General features: G+C 47.5%; 1 protein-coding gene across 1 annotated transcript in view; it reads left to right on the top strand.

Moving 5' to 3' along the window:
- Nucleotides 1-21,311, top strand: part of SF3A3 (splicing factor 3a subunit 3) — a 255,515-nt gene that overhangs the window by 167,352 nt on the left and 66,852 nt on the right. The window contains exons 13-14 of the mRNA XM_086956436.1: nt 450-614; nt 14,854-14,964. Of these exons, the coding sequence (XP_086812562.1) occupies nt 450-614; nt 14,854-14,964 (276 nt within the window). The remainder of the gene's footprint in view (nt 1-449; nt 615-14,853; nt 14,965-21,311) is intronic.

Here is a 21,311-nt window from a genome sequence, read left to right as displayed (position 1 = left end):
GCTGTACAATAGCCTATTGCATTCATTTCTGTTGCATTTTATGGACTCCGCTTATACAAGAAATACTGTAACAATTACAAACAAATGCAATAGGTCTCGCAAATGGCTTTAACTTAATCAAAGGTGAGACCTATTGCATTTTCAATGCTTGTTTGATTTGCAGTGTGTGTTAGGAAAAGCTTCTTGATGTTTCCATCCTTTATTGTATTGAGAAGCAGTGGGCTTGGATGGAGTGGCTTTTAATGGCATAGCAGAAGTTTGATTACTGTTAAATTCTTGTGAGTATTGCTCTTTTGGCTTGTATAAGTAAGCAGGTGTTGGTTCTGTTGGTCTGTGCATTTCTTTGAGCTTACAATGAGTTTTAACTGTAGATGATGGGGATATGAACCTTTTTCTTGTGCTTCACATTTATAGCTTCATTAGTTTGTTTATATTCCCACTGTCTGCAGGAACAACGACACCTCACTCACGAGAATGTTCAGCGGAAGCAGGCCCGCACAGGGGAGGAGAGAGATGAGGAGGAGGAGGAGCAGATCAGTGAGAGTGAAAGTGAAGATGAAGAAAATGAAATCATTTATAATCCCAAAAACCTTCCTCTTGGATGGGATGGCAAGGTGCATATTTACCTAGTTAAAAATTATTCTTATGACTTGATTTTTATGCATGCATGTTCTAGCTCATTTCAGAAGCAATGTTCACTTCCTGGAGTCTTCTGGCAGCGCTTGGGATTGGTCAAAGATTAACGGAAGTTAGTCTAAAGATTCCTGAGGTGATAATTCTAGCTAGTCGAAGATATCAGCAGTGCAGGGAATGGTCCATTCAACTTCATGGGAGAGAGATCAACATAGCTGGTTTATTCTCTTTTGCATTCTTTGTTGCTGTTGGCTTGAACAAATGTTACATCCAACTCGTTTTAGAAGATACAGCTCGTCTCTTGACTTAATCCTGACGTTTTTCGCTTTGCAGATTTCAGCAGATGAATTAACTGTGGTGGTGCAAGTGCAAATAGTGATGGCCACATTCCCTTGTTATATATGTAACCGATGCACGTTCTAAGTCATCATCACACTTTTCAAAACCTAGTTATTCACTTCTCTGGTGTCACAGCATTTAAAACCCAAACTACAGTGACATTAGTAGTGCTAGTTTACCTTCCTGTAAACTCACGTCTATTGATTATTTTTCGTACCTAAATTAAACTGGCACAAAAGAAGCGCCAGAAGATTAAACTTAAAAAATAATGATCCTAAACTGAAAACTACCAAGACAAATAATTTAAAAAACTATTATTAGAAAAAAAAACAATAGTTACTAAATGAAAGCATGCAATTTGTAATAAATTAAACATATCTTAAACTGCAGTCATTACGCTATCCTTGCTTATCAAAAGAAAAATGTGTAATTGATAACCGTGTGTATGGGATCTGTGCATAACATAAAATGTAGATGGGTACCTGTTAGGCACCTAAGTTCTGATTATCTTCTTTGACATGGGGGGGGCGTGGCCACGAGGCGGATGGGAATGGACGCGTGAGCAAAGGGCTCAGCGCCGACCCCGACTTTAATCCTGATTAGGGGCAGTGCACAAAGCCCCCAAAACCCTGGGACGGAGGAGAACGGAGCCTGGTGGAAGCCAGCGGCCAGGACAGCGAATCTGGCAGCGGTGTGAACAGGAGATCTGCGGGAAGTGCATTGGTCTGAGAAGCAGACCCAAGATGACGGTCGGGGCTCCGTGATTCGACTGGCTCTGTGGGCGGCTCGACCGATGAGGATGATAAGGGACCACTAGCGGAGAAGAACTCCCCCCGCGAAAGCCCAGTACGAGCATTTTGGAGGGAACCTTGGGCCGCCGAACTGCAGGGCGCGTGGTTCACGGACGACTCCTGAGGAAGTGCACACACAGAATGGCGGCGGGAGCGATCGACGTTGATCTCACGGCGGTGATCAGTTAAAGCTGCGGGTGGGATCTGGGGCTCGCGATTCCGCTATAGAGGTCTGGACAAATGCTGGAGGCTTGAAGGAGCGGGTTTTGCCATGGATGCGTGTGGCGGTGGGCAGCCCCCCCCCCCTCCCTTATTTCTTCTGCAAGAGGGTGGAATCGGCGGCGGATTGAAGATCTGGGCAAGCGCACCAGAATAGAGGTGAGCAGCCTGGATGTGCCCGAGGTAGAGGCATGGTGCACTGGGGCTACCCTGAACGCCTGGCTGGACTGCAGCGACCCGGGGGAGAGGAATACAGTGGAGGTGGGAGGGGCCGCCTGGAGCTGTGAGCAGGCAGCCAGCTCGCCATATAACGGAGCAGATAAGAGACTGCTGGGCTCCTCCCATTGTCCCCATGTGCTGGGAATGAGAATGAAACAAGCTCCTGTGCTTCCACGATTAACCACTTTGCAGCCAGATGCCAGATATGCTGCCCCAAGATCACAGTGACATTGTGACCACTGCATACCCCAGCCCAGGACATTCTTGACTCTCGGCTGTTGCAGGTGAGCAGTGGGCAATAGCGAAACCGCCACACAACGGCAATTTACAGCCTGTTAAATAATTTGTTATTTGTGGCACCTGGAGGGTTTACAGTTTCCCTCCAGTGTACTCATGCACTAACAGATATTACCAGCATTGTGAGTACTGGCTTGCTTGAAAGAAGAGCCTTAGACTTACAAGTTTGGCACCTTACACCACATCACATAGCAAATATGTAGTAACAGCTTTGTTCCTGCTTGAATGAGTCTTCACAAAGGGCAGATGTGGTGACAGCAAGTGGCAGAATCCGGCGAGACTGTACATGATCAGGAGCACTGAGGCCGCATGAGCACCTGCAGGTGGTGGAGGAAAACAGTTGGAGAGGTCAGGAGCTGAGAGGTGGTCCTGGAAGTGGGTTGCCTGAACAATACCAGCCCCGCAGCGGAACTGATGAGGAGAGCTGACTACCCGCGCTGAAGGCCGATTGAGGGGTGGAGGTGTATCTGAGGACAGTACAGACGTGGTGGGGACGCCGATAGCTGAAGGGAACTGAAGGCCATACGGAACAGGAGGAGCTTTTCAAAGAGTTTCCCCTTCCTGACTGGGAATCGGACAGCTAGCGCAATTGAGCGTGTAGGGCTGTAGGAAGAGGGGCACTTGACCTGCTGGCGTGGCCTGGCATGGTGCAGAGCGGGCTAGTGGCTGGGAGAAGTCATGTGTTGAATCACTGAGGGATGATCTTGGCAAGGGACAGGCAGGACAGGAACACAGGAGAAGGCACAGGTTGGCGCAAGTGCAGGCATTGAGCACGGATAAATAACTGCGCTACAGGATCATCGAGAGCAGGCATCGAGAAGGAGAGGAGGCCGGCTGTTTCCGACCAGTGAGGCCGGGGGACAGTTGTACTCTACGACGAGAGAGACGCAACAGCCAGTGCCGAATGGCCTGGAACGGGACCCATTGTTGGAAGTGAGTAATCGCCACCCAGTTGGAGAGAGGTCCGGTTGGATGGCTGTGGAGCTGCGGGGCCTGGTTGAGCCTGGAGGACGACCTTACCGAGGAGCGTGGTCTGGCGGAGGGAACAGAAAGGGGACGCATGGGCGGCTTGGCGACCCAAGGTGTGGCTGTACAGTGGGATATCGCTGAGAGGCTAAGCTATATAGACGAACGGCTGGAGGCTTCGCGGACTTTGAGCCCGGAAGGAACATGGGGAAGCCCAGTGGAGCAGGAGGAGGACTTGACCACTGGGAAAGTGAGAGAGGGCCAGCAACAAGGCCCAGAGGGGATGCTCCAGCAACAGGTTGATCGAATACTAATAGCCATAACGGACACTAGGGAGGCCCTGCAGCTGGATATTGTGCATGTGACCCAGGGCCTAGGACTGCTCCGAGCGGACCATGTTAAATTAGCTGATAGGGTGAAACAAACAGTCAGCTATAGAAGTCCTGGAACCGGCACAAAAGACGATGGCAGCGCAGATGACTGACGTTCAAAACAGGCTGCGGACCCTGGAACGGAGAGCAGAGGATGCCGAAGGGCGGAATCGAAGAAACAACATCCGGGTGGTGGGTTTGCCGGAGGGTGTGGAAGGACTCAGCATGGTGGATTATCTGGAGGAGGGGCTAAAAGGGACCGTCGCGCCGGAAGGATTGTCATCCTTATTTACTCTAGAGAGGGCCCACAGAGTACCAGCCAGGCCATAGGCCCCTGGGAGACCGCCAAGGCCGGTGGTGACCAGGCTGCTTCATTACAAAGATAGGGATCTTCTCTTAAACAAGGCAAGGGCGGCGGGCCCATACACAGTGGACAAATGTAAGGTGACTTTGTTCCCGGATTACACTCTTGAGGTCCAGCGCCGCAGAGAATAGTTTGTGGCAGTCAAGAGGGCACCTCGGGATGAGGGTATTCCATACTCTCTGATGTTTCTGGCACGCCTGAAGATTACTGTGGATGGCAAGATGTCCTTCCATGACAGCCCTGAAGAAGCCTGGGACTGGCTGGAGATGTATAAAGCGGGTATCGGAGAAGCAGGAAGTGGCATGAGTGCAGGAGCAGAGTTGTCCCGCACCCGCAGTATGAGGCGCAATCGGCGACGTCAACCAGCGGCACAGAAGCCAACAGAGACAGACCGAGAAGGAGCGAGCCGGCCGCTACGGCTATCTCTCAAATGGAGGGGGGGGGGGGTATGTCCCGGCGAGGACGGAATCAGAAGGGGGGTCCTTGGAAGAGGACAATGAACAGTCAGATGCAGGGAGCTCGAAACTGCCTCATGTGACAGCTGGGACTGCGGACGAGATCGTGGATGGGTGATGTAGACTCTGGCTGGACTTGGGAAATGCGCTAAGCGGGGGAGGGGGACTAAGAGGGGAAGGATGAGGATTTGGATGGCTAGGAGTTAATTAATAAGTACTGAAGAAATTTCTAAGGGCTGTGGAAAAGGTGTGAAAGAGGTCTTGTTGAGATGCGGCCCGAAAGGGGCTGGGTTAAAGTTACGGGGGTTGAGCGCGGGTTGGAGGCCTACTAGGTGTCCGATTCTCTGAAGCTAAGGGCTTACCTCCCGTAAGTTTGAGTGGGTGTTGTTTCCCAAGGATCTTGAAGGAGTATCTGGGCAGTAGTTTGGATGGGTTCTAATGTTGTAGTGCCTGTTCTGGGGGTGTGGGGGGGTTGGAGAGGGTTTGGGGGGAGTTAGGGACACGGGTGTGCTCTTAGAAGGGGGATGTGATCAGGGGAAGGATTGCCTGACAAATGGGGACGTTACATGATTTGAAATGTATTACCTGGAATGTAAGGGGGCTTCACACAATGCAGAGGCGCCACAAGGTACATGCTCATTTGGTACGACGGGGTGGTGCAGGTGGCGCTCCTTCAGGAAACACATGAATCTTTTTTTGTGGAGCAGCACTGAAGAAGAGGTGGAGGGGGCAAGTATTCTACACAACTTATTCAGCTTTTGCCAGGGGTACCTTGGTATGGGTTAGAGCGGGTATCCCTTTTCAGCCAACGCAGCAATTGATTGACCCAGAGGGAAGGTTTGTAGCGGAGCTGGGGCGGCTGAATGGAGTGGATCTAGCTCTGTGTAGCGTGTATGCTCCCAATGTTGACCAGCCCACCTTTTTTGAGAGGTTATCGGGGAGCTTGGCGCCATATTTAACTGGTGCAACAATAATGGGGGAGATTTCAATTCAATAGTGGATGTGGAAAGAGACCGCTCCCACCCCCGCTCTCTGGTGCCCCAGTATATAGGATCTCCAAGGCAAGGCGGGAATGGCAAACTAATTGGGGGCTGGTTGACACGTGGCGCCCAGCATTTGGAAGAGAGAGACTATTCTTATTATTCTGACCTCCACTACCTGCATGTACGATTAGGCGCAATGTTATGTACCCCTGATGTCCACTCCAAAGTGATCGGTAGCGAGCATCTAGCGTGAACCATCTCCGACCACGACCCGCTACTAGTGCGGATATGATGGAGCCTGGGAGAGGTCACTGATACCGACATGGCGGCTCCGAACGGATGCATGCAGAAGGATAGAAATCGAGTGCTCTGTTGGGGTGGTTGGCTAACCCGATACCCAGGGGAGCACTCCTATCTGGCCTGTTGGCCCACACAGGGGAGATGGTGAACATGCAAACTGGGATTAACAGCTTGTTTCTGGAACAAGCTGTTATAGTAGCCAATTGACCAAGGATGCTGGCGATATAGGAGAGTATCTAGAAGAGGTGGCTTTGCCATGCCTGAGTAAGGAGCAGGGAGACTCGCTGGGTAAGGAGATCACGGTGGGAGAGATAATGAGCGTGATTAAGCATATGGCCCGCAACAAGACTCCTAGGGTTGTCGGCCTCCCTATAGAACTCTACTCCAAATATGCAGACTGTCTGGATCCGCGCTTACAAGTGGTTTATCAGGAGGCGAGTAAAGCAGGAAGGCTGCCCGAGACGGCTAGGGAGGCTATTATCATCCCCCTCCTGAAACCTGGCAGGTAAGCGATAGATATGAAGGCATATTGTCCACTCTCCATGTTGACAACTGATTACAAAATCCTGGACAGAATCCTGGCCTCCCGTATACTCCCATACATGGGACAGTTAGTGCGTCAGGATCAGTCAGATTTTATACCTAAGCGTAATAATTTGTTACGAATTTTAGAGGATTGCCAGGACCCAGTATCAACTGCCTTGATTCTTTCAGTTGACATAGAAAAGGCATTTAATAGTCTGGAGTGGCCATATCTCTTCCAGGTGCTGCGCAAGCTGGGCCTGGGGGGACGAGTTTGTGAGATAGACCCAAATACTATATAAATCAGCGACGGGCCGGGTAAGAACGGGGGAATGGTGTCGTCACCCTGCTCGGGGGACGCAACAGGGCTGTTCGCTGTCTCCACTCCTGTTTGCGCTGGCGATCGAACCACTGGCGATGCGAGCTAGATCAGGAAGGCATTACGCTGCATTACCATGACCATGCGGAAGTATAACTGACAAATAGCCAAAAAGCAATAATGGATACCAGGAGAAAACTATACTGATAACTGAATACAGAAAGTAAACACAGAAGGGGTACAAAAGCATCATCGGCAGCACAATTACATGAAACAAGCAGAGGTAAGAGTCACGTGAAGACTTGCTACCTTTTACCTTGGAGTAATCTGAGGAAAGAGTCACCTGAAGACGTGTTACACAGTGCTAGTATGAGCGGGCGACACCTAGAGACGGTAGGCTCGATAGCGCAGACTATAAAATACCCACCTAACCTATCCAAGAATGCAGCTAAAAAGTTTAAACACGACACCCTAAGAAAAAACCAAGACACACTGTTTACAGACCTATATTTCAATATAACCAATGGCGCTTCAATGAATGACCTCATATTCCACACGAACAAAACAACAAAATGGCGAGACATCTTCACAAGGACACTTGCCATAAAAACGACCACAAACATCCCTCATGGCATAAAAATGATGACATCACCATCATATAGATGCAGAGCAGAACTAAGTATTACCATCTATAAATCGGGTATAGTGCTGATACAAGCAGCAAACAGAGAACTGGAGAAATTTGCCAAGATATTCCAAACAATGAAAGACTCTCTAGAAGACCCAAGACTTCCTTTACACCAGATCCCATCAGGAGACACTCCTGCCGCTAATGATAGCAACAGTGGAATCATTACATATAGGGGACACCGTGCCCAAAGCTCGGTACGAGATGATAGACCTGAAATAGCAAGGCATAAGTTAGAGATCACAACAGAAAGAACGGAGAGCTTTCTCATTCAAACGAACAAGGAACAGAACCGGCCCCAAAGAGAAGTGTCGTCTTCGCCTAGGAACCAAGAAGCCTCCCTGGTAGAGCATACATCGATCGCGAGAATAATGTCCCAGGACAACCAAGAAGTGGATGATGTGGAAGCTATCAGCCCCCCCACACCTCCCGGGAGCATAACACCAACACCATGCAGACGTTCTCCCACAAACGCACCCATGACCACACTTAATGGAACGAGCAAGGATGACACTCCCAGCAGTAACGGAAAGAACGATCAAACATGGGCTTCAAATGAAAGGGATACAGAACTACGAACCGAGCCAATAAAGAGAAGAGCAAAGTATAAACCCCGGAACAATAGAGCTGCCCACCCTAAGAAGTCATATCAGAACAGGAAAGATGTTCAAATGCTCCAGAAATTTGTAACCAAGATGGCACAAATCACTTTAAATACCTCACAAGCAATAGTCAAAATCGAGGAGATGATGACGAGCATTCACTCCAAGGTCACGCACATCCAAAACGTGATACACCGTTCACAAAGAAAGAGTAACGAAACGATCTTGCATTTGAATCATAATGACAACAGACCGAATAGGGCAAAACCTGTATCAAAGGAGGAAACTCTGGCCTTGACTCGATCGTATGAAACTTTGGAACACGAGAGAGAAGAAAGAATCGAAACAGTACCACTCGACTCAAACAGAACATCGAGAAAGAATGTTAGAACAGCTAATCCTTACAATCTTCAACATGTACAGCTAACAGCCACAGAGAACATGAATGTAAACCTCAGCAACAAAGAAAAACCGTTGACATGTCTTCTGCTCAACTGTCGGTCGGCATCGAAACATGCATCGGATATAGCTGACCTCATCATCAACAAGGACATTGATGTAGCAGTTCTTACTGAAACTTGGCTGACGGAATCCTCATCACCTATCATGGATCTCCTAGTACCTCCCCAGTACAACATTTTGAGACTCGATAGACCCATAAAGTTAGGAGGAGGCATAGCCTGCATTCACAGATCCGAGATCGAGGTCAAACAAACCCAAGCCGAACCCCTAGAATCAAGTGAATACCTTGGTCTCAACTTCAGAACAGCTACCAAACAAAGTTTCAACCTCCACTCGTTTTATCATCCACCAGGAGACAGCGAAAAGTTTACAGAGGAGCTAATGGAGATCATAACGACTAACTCTAATGACGGCGCAAAGAATATATTTCTTGGCGACTTCAACCTACATTGGGAGGACCACAACGACAAACTGGTCAAATCGCTGAAAGATTTCCTCGCCGAACTAAACCTTACTCAACTATGCACACAACCCACGCACTTGAAAGGAGCGACACTAGACTGGATTATTGCGCGAAATAACGATGCAGCAATACAATCCATAACACCATGTGATTGGTCGGATCATCAGGCCATTATATTCACGTTACCTATAATGGAAAAAGGCACAACAAGACAACCCATCAGGACCAAAAAATGGGCAAGAGACACAAGAGATGCAAACGTAGAGCTTTTAGTGGAAAGGTGTGAAAGAGACCTAAAAACTCATAACAACTTGCAGAACGTAAACGAATTGACCGAACACTATTTAACAACGGTCGAAACTATCGTAAATAACACCATGCCATTAAAACTGAAAAACATCTCGGAAAAGACTAAAAATCCATGGTTTAATGAATCATTAAATGAAGAAAGGCGTAAATTGAGAATGGCCGAAAGAAAATGGAGACAACACCCATCATCCTCAGAGCTGAAAGCACTCAGAGAAGTCAGAGGCCATTATAATAAAATGATCATCAAATCAAAACAGGAATTCATACGGTCAGAACTGGAGAGGGCTAAAAACAGACCACGAAAACTCTTTGAAATCCTAAAGCAACAATCAAACAAATTAGCCAAATCTGCCCTTGAGAACTCAAAAACACCCCTAAATTGCGGAGAATTTGCTACATTTTTCACTGAGAAGGCGAAATCTCTTGAAGTTGAGCTCAAAGACGCTGTGGCAAACAATCCCACTGAACCAATGCTTACGTTGGATATCGCCGCAACAATGGAGATTACCAGAACAAAAAATGAGGCAAGCTGGGACACGTTCGAATTGTATGATCAGCACAGTATCGCCAAAACGCTTTCTAAAATGAAACCAAACAATCACTATCAAGATCCCCTTCCTGCAAAATGTGTAAAAGAAATCAATCACGTCCTGATTCCGATATGGACCGAAATTATAAATGCTTCACTTTCACAAGGGATCCTCCCTGACTGCCTAAAAACAGGTCAAGTTGCCCCCCTAATCAAAAAACCTACAGCAGATAGATCAGACCCAAACAATTATCGCCCAGTGACCAACATCCCACTATTGGCCAAACTAATTGAAAAATGCGTACAGATCCAACTAAGCCGACACATCACCAAGTTTTCATTGCTTGATGAATGCCAATCAGGATTCAGAACAGGCCATAGCACTGAAACTGCGATCCTCCATATTGTTGACGATGCGCTACAGGCACTCGACCAAAACAAAGCGTGCCTATTGATTCTCCTCGATTTGTCGTCGGCCTTCGACACCGTAAATCATGAAGCATTACTGTCCAGGCTACGGGATAGGATGGGTCTATCAGGAATGGTGCTGAAGTGGTTCATCTCTTTTCTACATAACAGATCACAACGATTCTTGGTCAACCAGTCAATCTCACCTCCCTGTCCTATCTCAATCGGAGTCCCTCAAGGGTCTACGTTATCCCCAGATCTGTTCAACCTTTATGTTGAGCCGCTTACAGAAATTTTCCAAAAAGCAGGGATATCGTATCACATGTATGCAGATGACACGCAAATTTATCTAAAGATCTCGTCCCTACAAGACTTGGAACGAGGAAACAAGGCTTTAAAAATGGCTATGCAATGGTTAATTACCAACCAACTGAAGCTTAACGCCACCAAAACGGAGTTCCTACTAATCTCACCAGCAAGGAGCTGTACGAAAATAAAGGAATGGACGAAAGTGATGACTGCGCTAAACTGCACCCCAACACTAATCAAGTCAGCGAAATCTCTAGGAATCACTCTGGATGAGAACTTAGACATGAAAGCCCACATCAACGCAATGGCCAAGAATGCTCGATTCCACCTGAACTACTTAAAAAAACTGAAACCTTTCATCTCAGAGGCTGATCTCAAACTGGCCATCCAATCCTTAGTTATCTCTAGGATTGAATATGGCTGCTCCACCTTAGCGGGCTTACCAAAAATGTCCACAGCTCCATTGAAAGCTTGCCTAAACGCTGCAGCAAGAATTATCACCGGATCCAGGAAATACGACCACATATCACCTCACCTGAAAGCTTTAAGCTGGCTACCCTATGAAGCCAGAATCCAAATGAAGATAGCTTGTATCACTCATAAAGCACTACACCACAACACCCCGGGATACCTAGCGAAGAAACTACAGCTGTCGGGAGGGAATCGGCCAGCGAGGAGTACTGAAGAATTTCTACTACGGCCAGCCTTTTTCCACAAAAAAAAAACTTATGACAGAGCGTTCTCAGGAGCTGCCCCCAGAATATGGAACTCTATTCCTCCTACCATCAGGAAGATCCATAATGTAGAAGCATTCAAGCGAGAGCTAAAGAGCTATCTGATGAAAAAATACACCATCTAGATCCAAACTGTCTCAAAATGACATTGAACTAAATATCATACCCGTTTACACACTCTACTTATGATATATATATATCCACCTATGACCTTATTTATCATCTACCTCCTATCATCTACCTCATAGTTGCTTACACATCTTCTCGTGAGTGAAATATAACCTACACTGTTCTATTTTTATTACCTACCTCCTATCTTCTACCTCATATTTGTTGTCTGTTGAACTGTTTGATATATATGTCTTTGTCCACGCCTCATATGCAATCTGTCTCGTTGTCCATTTAACTGAGTGATATATAATGTATGTCGCATACGCCTATATGTTAAGCGCTCTGATACCCACGGGTCTTGTTCGCGCTATACAAAACTTTCTAATAAATAAATAAATAAATAAATAAATACGCTGGGCTAGAGGTGCGCTGAGAAGAGCATTACACATCGCTCTACGCAGATGACCTGCTGATGTTTTTGGCTGCCCTAGGAGAGGTCTTCGCAGGAGCAACTGAGCTGCTGAGGACGTTTGGAGAAGTATCGGGACTATGCGTAAATGGGAAGAAGACTTGCCTATTCCCAGTGCGTCGGGCCATGGAACCCCATGCTAGACTAGAAGGAATAAGATGGGAGCCCCGCTGCCTGCCATATCTGGGGACTAACATTTACCATGAGCAGGAGGACTTATTGGAGGGCAATGTGAACAGGGCGGTGCGAGGGATCAAAGGGAGTATGGCATTTTGGAGTACTCTGCCACTTTCAGTGGCAGGCAGAGTAGCACTGCTGAAACTGGTAGCACTGCCTAGACTCCTAAATTATTTCAGGACGCTACCAATCTGGATCCCGGGATCGGTGTTTAAGACGCTCAGGTCCATGATAGGGGGATTCCTATGGGGGAATGGCAGGCGGCGGGTGGCACTGACCACGATGATGAGGCCTAGAGCAGAGGGAGGATGGGATGTCCCGGACTTTGAAGTGTATTATTTAGCGGCCCAGTTACAATGGCTCACGCAGGCGGTGGCTCGGGAGTTTAGGGAACCGGATGGCCCAGAGGACCGATGGTTACAGCGGCATGTTATGTCATTTGTGGTTCTTGGCCAGCGGTTGCGAATTAAATCATTGACGAATGAGAAGAAAACATTAAGGGCATGTTGGAACAGATACAAGCGTAGGGGTGGCATCACTCGCCCGTACACGCCGGAGATTCCTTTGGGCATGTGCACAGCCTTTCCGCATGGAGGAGACTGGTCTGCGCTGGCGGAGTGGGAGGATCTGGGGTTGCAAATGATCGGGGATCTATATGGGGAGGGGGCCCTCCTGCCTTTTCAGGAACTGCAAGACCGGTATGGTTTGCCTAGAGGCGATTGTTTTGCTGCAACCCGCTTTGTTGTCTGCGATTCAGAAATACTGGGGGGAAGGACTATCAGAACCACAAACATCATTGACGTGTCAATATGTTGTAATAGCAGCAGGGACGATAAAGGCCATAACATGCCTATGTAGGCGGATGGTGGAAGCGGGGATGCAGCCATTGAATCAGCTGCGAGACAGATGGGGGGTGGACCTGGGTAGGGATATTCCTGAAACGGCCTGCAATAAAATAGTGGAAAGGGCATGGAAAGGTACACAGAATGCCAGATTCCAACTCATTCATTTCTACGTTCTACACAGGGCGTATTTAACCCCTGAGCAGATAACTAAATATTTCCATGTGCATACGGCATGTTGCCCCAAGTGTAACACAAATGCAGCAGACTGATGTGGAGCTGTCCGCAGCTCGGAACATACTGGGAGGAGGTGGTCGGGGTTCTGAGTGGAGTAACTTAATAGGCAGATAGAGCCTGACATGGGAGTATGCATGCTGAACTGTTTTCCGCATACAGCCTGGACTAAGATCACAAACAAGTTCATTGATTTGGGGCTGTTATTAGCTAAACAGGAACTGACAAGGCAGTGGAAATCTAAGCAGGGCCCCAGCGCGGCACGATGGAGGGTGTAGTTTGAGAACTGGGCGGCTAGTGAGAGTATGGCTAGATTCCAGCAGGCTGGGAGAGCGAACAACGAAAAAGCAATGGAAACTACACAGGAATGGGAGGCATTGGTGACTTTGCTGAAGCTTCCAGAGTCTGACTCTGATACCGACTCCCTAGAAGCTCCTCAGGAGCATGTCTGGGGACATGGCATATAGATAGGTTTGAGCTGGCCGCGAGGGAAAAGAGCAGGTATGGAGTCAGCGTGAAAAGGAGAATAGCCAAAATAGAATTGAAGACCCACACATCCTAGCATAATGACGATGATTGCTTATCCTCGTTTAAATTAGTTAGAGCACACCGGTGGAAGGGCTTAGGGGGATGGGGAGGGAGGGGCAAGAATATGCGGGAGGCACCAAGCTTGAGGACTACTCTGTTGCAGGTTGGAACTGAATGCATATACTGATACTAATGCTGATATTGATAGGGGAAGAGGAGAAATGGAGGTTTAATATTGTGCAGATCAGGATGTGAATTCTAGCCCAATTACGGATAGTGGCTGTTCATGCAAAGTAAGTTTTGTTATTGTTAGTCAGATCCCTCTTCGGGAGAATGACTTTATTGCTGACATCTATATGTAATTGGTAATTATTAGCATGATTTTTTTTATACACCTTCTTTAAAACTTTCAACTGAAATGTGAAGAAGCTATGCTTTTTATTAGTGCATTTGAGAGTGAATTTGTTGAAATAACTTTGGTTCATTCTCTCTACTAAGCATTCCTTAAAAGTAGGTACTTATGAGTTTCTTTGAGGTGGCTTGAGACTGAGGGAATTGGTGGTGTATGTGTTAGAAGTGAGCTTCTTCCTTTTATTTCGGAGAGGACGGAGGCAGATGATTTTCTTTTTTGCCAATGTTCAGCACAATGGTGCTTAGTCATTATATCAGAAAGGCGAGGTAGCATCGACTTTGGAATGATTCACTTTTAACAATTTCAATTGGATGTGGGTTTGTGAAACAGAGGGAGTGTTTAGCAGCCCACACCCATAGTTCTTCCCAGTTATGTCTTCCTGCAGGATTCTGTTCAACTTGGGAGGATATAGGATTGTTATTTCAGCAGTCATTGTAAATGCAACTTGAAAGAAGCATTACCGAACCAACAAAAGCAGCAAGTGGACATATAGCAGATACTCTTTCAGGGGTATGAAGAGTAGATTAATCATATAATAACCTACAGCATAAACCTTTTCCTTGCACAAACATTGGTACAAAACATCTTTTGCACACATTGTGTGCTAAAAAGCGGATCGCTCTCAATTGGCAGTCTTCCTTTGATCGCTTTCTGTTGCGCTTTTGACCCAAGGCTCTCAGTGCTCCTTATCAAATGGGTTTTGTAGCATGTTTTAGGTTAGTTTGTTGAAGCTGTATGTCTAAGATGTTATAAAAATGTGATATGGAATTGATCATTCACTCTTCTATGTATTTGCAGCCAATCCCGTATTGGTTATATAAACTGCATGGCCTCAACATTAACTACAACTGTGAAATATGTGGTAACTACACCTACCGAGGGCCCAAAGCCTTCCAGCGGCATTTTGCTGTAAGTACTGTTCATGTGTACAATTTTAAAGCCCTCTTGATTCAAATGGGTTTATTTGATTTCTTCTGACTTATTTTGCTTTGGAAAGTCAGCATTTTAGTGTGTGCTTTAAGCAACCCTGTGGCATCTTTAACAAGTAGGGCAAATGAAGTATTTATTTTTGTATATTTTCTCATCTGAGTAGTCCTGCAAATTCACTTAGGACTTTGTAAGTACTGTAAATGTATTGGCTTGACACAGATACAATTTCTATCGCTTAGTTCGCAGGTTTTGGAAAATACTGCTTTTACATTGTGTCCAAACTAGATCCTGTTGGCCAGGCCTTCACACAGTCTATAATTTAGACTCATCAGGGATTTGTGACCAAAATAAGTGTTCTTATGGATGCCTCTAATTGCAGATTCCTCAACTTGTGATGGTCCCCAGGTGCCAGACTGGATCCAGATTTTTCTCAGCAGTTCCCTCTCACGCCCAGTAGGTGGTGTTTTGCGGCTCTGCTCAAACTCCTTCCCACCACACAAACGACGCTGGAACCACATATAGCTGCCACCTCTGCATGCTGACATCAGTGTCTTTCTTTTCACACCCTCCAACATGAATCCGAAGCTTGCTATATTGTTTTTCTGTCATCTGACCAAACTAACTTTTCAAAATATTTACAGTGTGCAGTGGATGTCTCCCTCTAAAACTATATGCTTCAAACCTTGCAAAAACTGCCATAAGCAGATGTCAGTGACGGACCCCACCAGATATGTCTCTTGTCTGGGTTCCTCAAACGACTTGAAGTTGTGTGACAACTGTGCCAGAATGAACCTGAAAGCCATCTGAGACTGCAAGGTCAAGTTCTGTTTAGCTGAACAGTCAAAAACCACATGTGGACCAGTCTCACTCGAAGGTGAGGACGCGTTCTCACTCTCTGCCATTTTTGAGAGAGGTCCTATTTCCACTCCAAGTCGAAGTCCAAAGAAAAATCATGTCTAAAAATGACTCTTCTTTCTCCACTCTGATCAGGAGGCGTGGCACGTCCATCCAGAGGCCTCCCGATCCCCAGTGCAGAGCTGATCCCTCAGCTTGTCCCAATCCAACCCAGATTCTCAGTTCGAATTCTTTTGGAAGGTCATGCAGTGTGTATTTGGCACCCTACCATCTTCCGCTGAAGAGACTCAAGGATCTGAGGAGGCCTCCTTCGGCAGATCTGTCTCAGATGCTGACTGTGCCTCTTGACCACACTAAGGGGCCTCCCCTAACTCCAGGGTCTATGACTGTCCTGACTTCTCATTCAGCACCAAAATTCTATCTGGCTCCTCGTGCGCTGACGCAGACCCTACCAATGCCGGATGAAGAATCATGTGTCTTTTCAGCCTCTGAAGCTAGTCCACTTCGAACAAAGTTGTGCCCACTTTGACAGGAGAAACCGCCAAAGTAGCCTCATTGGGACTTTGATTAGACACTACCTCTACTGACACATTTTCCCAATCCAGAACCCTATGATGGAGATGACCATACCCAACTCTGAGGAAGAAAATAATGTTTTGGATCTTCACTGTGCCAGTGGCCCAGATAGGTGAACTCCCCTCCTAGCCATTCAGCATCTTCTGCTATGGTCATCACACGAGCTGCAGAGATCCTCAACCCCCAACTGCCATCAGTGGAGGTACAAAAATAATCTTCTCACAGTCCTGCAGCCTGGGCAGATTTCTTCTGAGCTGCTTCTCCCATTTAACAGGGCCCTAACAGATACCTTAATGGGCACTTGGGCCAAATCTGGATCCTGCCCACTTGTGAATAGGCAAATTGCCATACAGCACAAACTAGTCCCTGAGGACTCACCTTTATTCCTCCAGCACCCTGCTCCCAAAGCCTTGTGGTGCAATCTTTCACAAGCCGTTTGAACAGAACTCTCATCCTAATACTTCCCCAGATCAGGAATCAAACACATGGAGTACTTTGGGAAGTGAATCTTCTGTTCTGCCAGCCTAGCCCTCAGTTCAGGCAACTCAATTTGTCTCTTTGGATGTTACTCGCACTCATTATGGAACAAGGCGAGCAAAACCTCATCCGTTGACCTTGATGTGTTTTGTGCTACTTGGGTTCAGATCGTGCAAGATGAGCAAGATGCTGGAAAGTAGATGAAATGAAATGAAAATAAATTTATAACGTGCTGAACTCAGCCCAATGGGCATCAAGGCGCCTGATCATCATATAGGGGCTGGACATCACCAGTAGCTTGGTTTGGGCACTCTGCACTATCATGGTGCTTCACCAACACATCTGCCACAGGCATCTTCAGTGACAACCAGGCATTACTGATGGACATGCCATTTGATGGCACAAGTCTCTTCAGAGAAAAGGCTGCTTTGGCCAAGAAAGCAGAGCTACAGCGTGCTTACTTGGCCTTTCTGAGCGAGTGCGGTATTATCCTCAAAGGTACTGCCTTTTTCGAGACTTTAGAAGTGACATCCAACAGAGACCACACCAAGGCCCACATTCATAACGGGCCTTCCAATCATTATTAGGTAGAGGTTGAAAATGTGCCCAACAATATCTAACCTACTATCCTGTCTCCTGCCTTCTTGCTGCCAATATCAACCCCTTTAACTTGTCCTCAGCTGCAAATTGTCAGATTTTTGGAGGCAAGATACTTTTTGCAGCATGAATCTTCTCGATTCACATGTTGTGCATTATTTGGAAAACACCCACCAACCCAGCTCCCAAAACCTAACACCCACACAAAGAAATGACCTATTTTCAAAGAGAAGCAAAAGAGGTGCTACAAAAACAAGCAATGGAAAAGGTAACCCTAAAAGAGATCCATCAAGGTGTCTACTCAAAATGCTTCCTGATCCAGAAACCAGACAAATCACTTCAGCCCATACTAGACCTCCACTTCCTAAACAAGTTCATAAGAACATAAAGGTTCAAAATGACAAATCTACAGGAGTTTATGCTTCAACTCCAACAGGGGGATTATGTGGCAACCATAGACTTAAAGGAAGTATATCTACACATCCAATAAATCTTCGACTCCAGAACAGGAGAATACGTTCTTTGGAGCAAGAATAAACACAGTACAAGCAATGGCCTTTTCATGCGAGAAGAGTCCTGGCCATAACACAGGAAGATCTCCATTGCCAGAAGAGTCAATCTCTGACAGTGAGTACTGTGGGGAGAATATTCGGAATGATGGATTTCTGCATACCACTAATACCACATGCAAGGCTACACAAGACTGATCCAGGAGTGGGTCCAAATCAGGGGTCACAGGTGAAGGAGAGCTGGGAACATGAAGTGGTTGTCAAGCGGAGAGTACAGTAGGAAATGAGAAAGTAAAACAAAGCAAATGTAACAGCAGGAAGACCCTTCATGACGCTAGCTCCAACAGTGACTATCACCATGGAAGCCTCACATATGGGATGGGGAGCTCATATGGAGAAAATAAACATCAGAGGGGTACAGAAACCACAATAATCAGTGCAACACAAAATTCTCATGGATTTGAAGACCATGTTCCTAGCCTTAAAAGCCTTTCAGAAACAATTGTGGACCAAATCAATACACAGTCAAATGAACAGTACAACAGCGTTTTACCTCAATAAACAAGGGGAAACAAAATAATTTCCCCTATCAAGACTAGCGCAACAGATAAGGAGATGGGTCATTCAGAGACCTATACCAATATTAGTGATAAATCTACAAGGAGTAGACAATGTGGAAGAAGACAAACTGAGCAGACAAGCATCCACCTCTCACAAGTGAGAGCTGAATTAGGCAGTGATAGTGTTTAAAAGGTGGGTACTCCAGAAATGGACTGATTTGCAGCCCCAGAAAATGCATAATGCCAGTACTTTCTCATTCAGGCCCCCACACTCTAGCTCCATGGGGAATACTCTGTCGATAGACTGGTCAGGGAAGTTTGCTTACGCTTTTTCCTCGATCCCACTTCTCTCAATGGTGATCAACAAATGCAGGCGATCACGTAAGACATTCCTACTCGTAGACCCTCAGTGGGCAAGAAAAACTTGGCAATTGGATCTATTAGAGGTGGCGAACAACTTATAGAAACTGCCAGCATCACAAGACCTAAGCTCCATGCTAAGAGGAAAAGTTCTTCACCCATAACTAAACGCACCGTGTCTAACAGCATGGCTCCTGAAGACCTAGAATTTGATCACCTGGGACTGCCAGAAAAAATAATGGTAATCCTCCGGGAATGAAGAACATCATCAACTTAGCAATATTACACCGGCAAATGGGAAAGATGCACACCATGGTGGTGGTCTGCTTCAAGAGAGAATATGTGAAACTTTGGTTATCAGTTTTACACACCTTTTAGGAGAAGGCCTAACGTATGTGTTGGTAAAGGTACTTCTGGCAACAGTAATGGCCTACACAAGGGGATGCATAGGAAGAAGTGCGTTCGAGGCATGTGGGCTGCTGAATTCATATCTGTGCATAGATCGCTGCCTAGTGTTGGGTCCGTATGATTGCACATTGTTGTCCTGGAAGAGTCTTCGAAGTATCACGAGATAGGTGGCTCCTCCCCTGGACTACAGTGCGCATGGGCATCGACTCCATCCCCAGATTGTTTTTTTCCGCCATTGGGTTCGGATGTGTTTCGGTTCCCTCTGTCGGAATCGATAGTTGTTTAACTTCTTTTACTTGAGACCAAAAGGTCTTTAGGACTCGCGTCGGTATTGTCCATCGTTCGGGTTCGTTTGTTTCATCGACTCCAAGCCAACACTGCCCTTCCGCGTGCTTTCGGCGCGGACGGGCCTACACGACGCTCCAACCTACTTTCATCATGGAACGAAGTCCATTTAAGAGGTGCCCGGTGTGTGCCTCGAAGTACCCACATATCGACGTGCACCCAGTGTGCAATAAGTGCTTGTCGCCGGACCACGACGAGTACCAAGTGTATGGCCTGCTCCAAGTTCCGGTCGAAGAAGACACTTAAGCTCCGCCGAGCCGCAAGACTGCAGGCCCAGCGATCGGCACCCCCTCCGACGGACATCTTCGACACGGACGATGTCGGCGATGACACTATCCAAGATATCACGGAATCTAACCCGGCGTCGGAGGTCGAGGAAGACTACGACGCGGAAGACGAGGATTTCGATGAAGTCGTCGAGGAGGTAGGGGACGACGACGGGGCCATTGCCACCGTAGAGGATAGCTCGGAAGAGGAGCTTCCTCACACTGACTCCGGGGCCAGCCCCCATTCTAAGGCCCAGGCCGAGGGATCGCCTTCGGGCCTTACCCAAAGTCTTGATTCCCGTCCCACGGCTCCGCCTTCCGGCCCGGCCACGGACATTGATACGGCACCACTTACGGTACTGAAACCGAAAGTGAAACCATCGGTCTCGACGCCAGACGTATCGAAACCGAAAGCGCAAGTCGCACTGGTCGGGTCGAAGGCTTCGGAGGCCTCGGCGCCGAAGAAATCCAAGATGGCCGTCGAGCTCAAGGGCCACGCCAAAATGGCCGACCCGAAGACTACGGTGTCGAAGCCGAAGGTGAAGACGGCCGACGCGGCTGCGTCGGCGCCGAAGTTGGTCGACGCACTTAAGAGTCACATCGATACCAAGAAGGTCGACGACCATAAGAAGACCACGAAAAAGCGGCAGGACGACCCCAAGTCTATCACTGACCCGCTTCCAATCGACAAGGCCAAGGGGGCAGCTGCGTCGGCTCCGAAGACTGCGACCTCGGTCGCCGGCCAGAAATCTGCTTCAGAAGACTCTCTCGAGTCGGTGCGTCCCTCCACCTCGCTCACTAGAAAGGTCAACGAGTCCCTTCAGCGTATTAGGGAGGGGACCGCAGCAGTCGAGCCGCAGGACACTGTGCCGCCCAAGCCTCTCCAGAAACCGGCGAAAGCGCCAACGCCGATTCTGTTCACGTTGCCGCCGAAAACGGCGCCGAAGGCTTTCACAGCAAAGACTGGGGCCGGGGGGCCCTTGAAGTTATCTTCGACGCCGAAGGCATCGTTGGTGGTTCCAAGCCCGCGCCACCAACCACTGGCAGAAGAAGAGCGTCGAGAAGTAATCATCGACGCCAACACAGGCAAACTCTCTCTCCTTAAACGGAAGATCGCCCCTGAACCAGCTTTGGAACATTTCCAAATCCCACTTAAGAAAAAGATAAACTCTGCTGGTGCCTCTACCCCTTTGGAGCCTGCATCGCCTCAAGGCCATGAACTTTCACCCACTCATTCTAATGTTGAGGAGGGTGATGGTAACGACGAAGATGAGTATGCCTACTCAGTCTACTCAGACCCAGAGGATGTGACTGAGCCTTGGTCTGCTGGTGGCGACCCTGGGGACCCGCATTCAGGACAGGAGCCTCAGCTC

The sequence above is a fragment of the Lissotriton vulgaris genome, chromosome 2_1 (genome assembly GCF_964263255.1).
Source record: "Lissotriton vulgaris chromosome 2_1, aLisVul1.2, whole genome shotgun sequence".
Lineage (NCBI taxonomy): Eukaryota > Metazoa > Chordata > Amphibia > Caudata > Salamandridae > Lissotriton > Lissotriton vulgaris.
The sequence above is the reverse complement of the archived record's forward strand: the minus strand, read 5'-3'. Positions and strand labels throughout refer to the sequence as shown.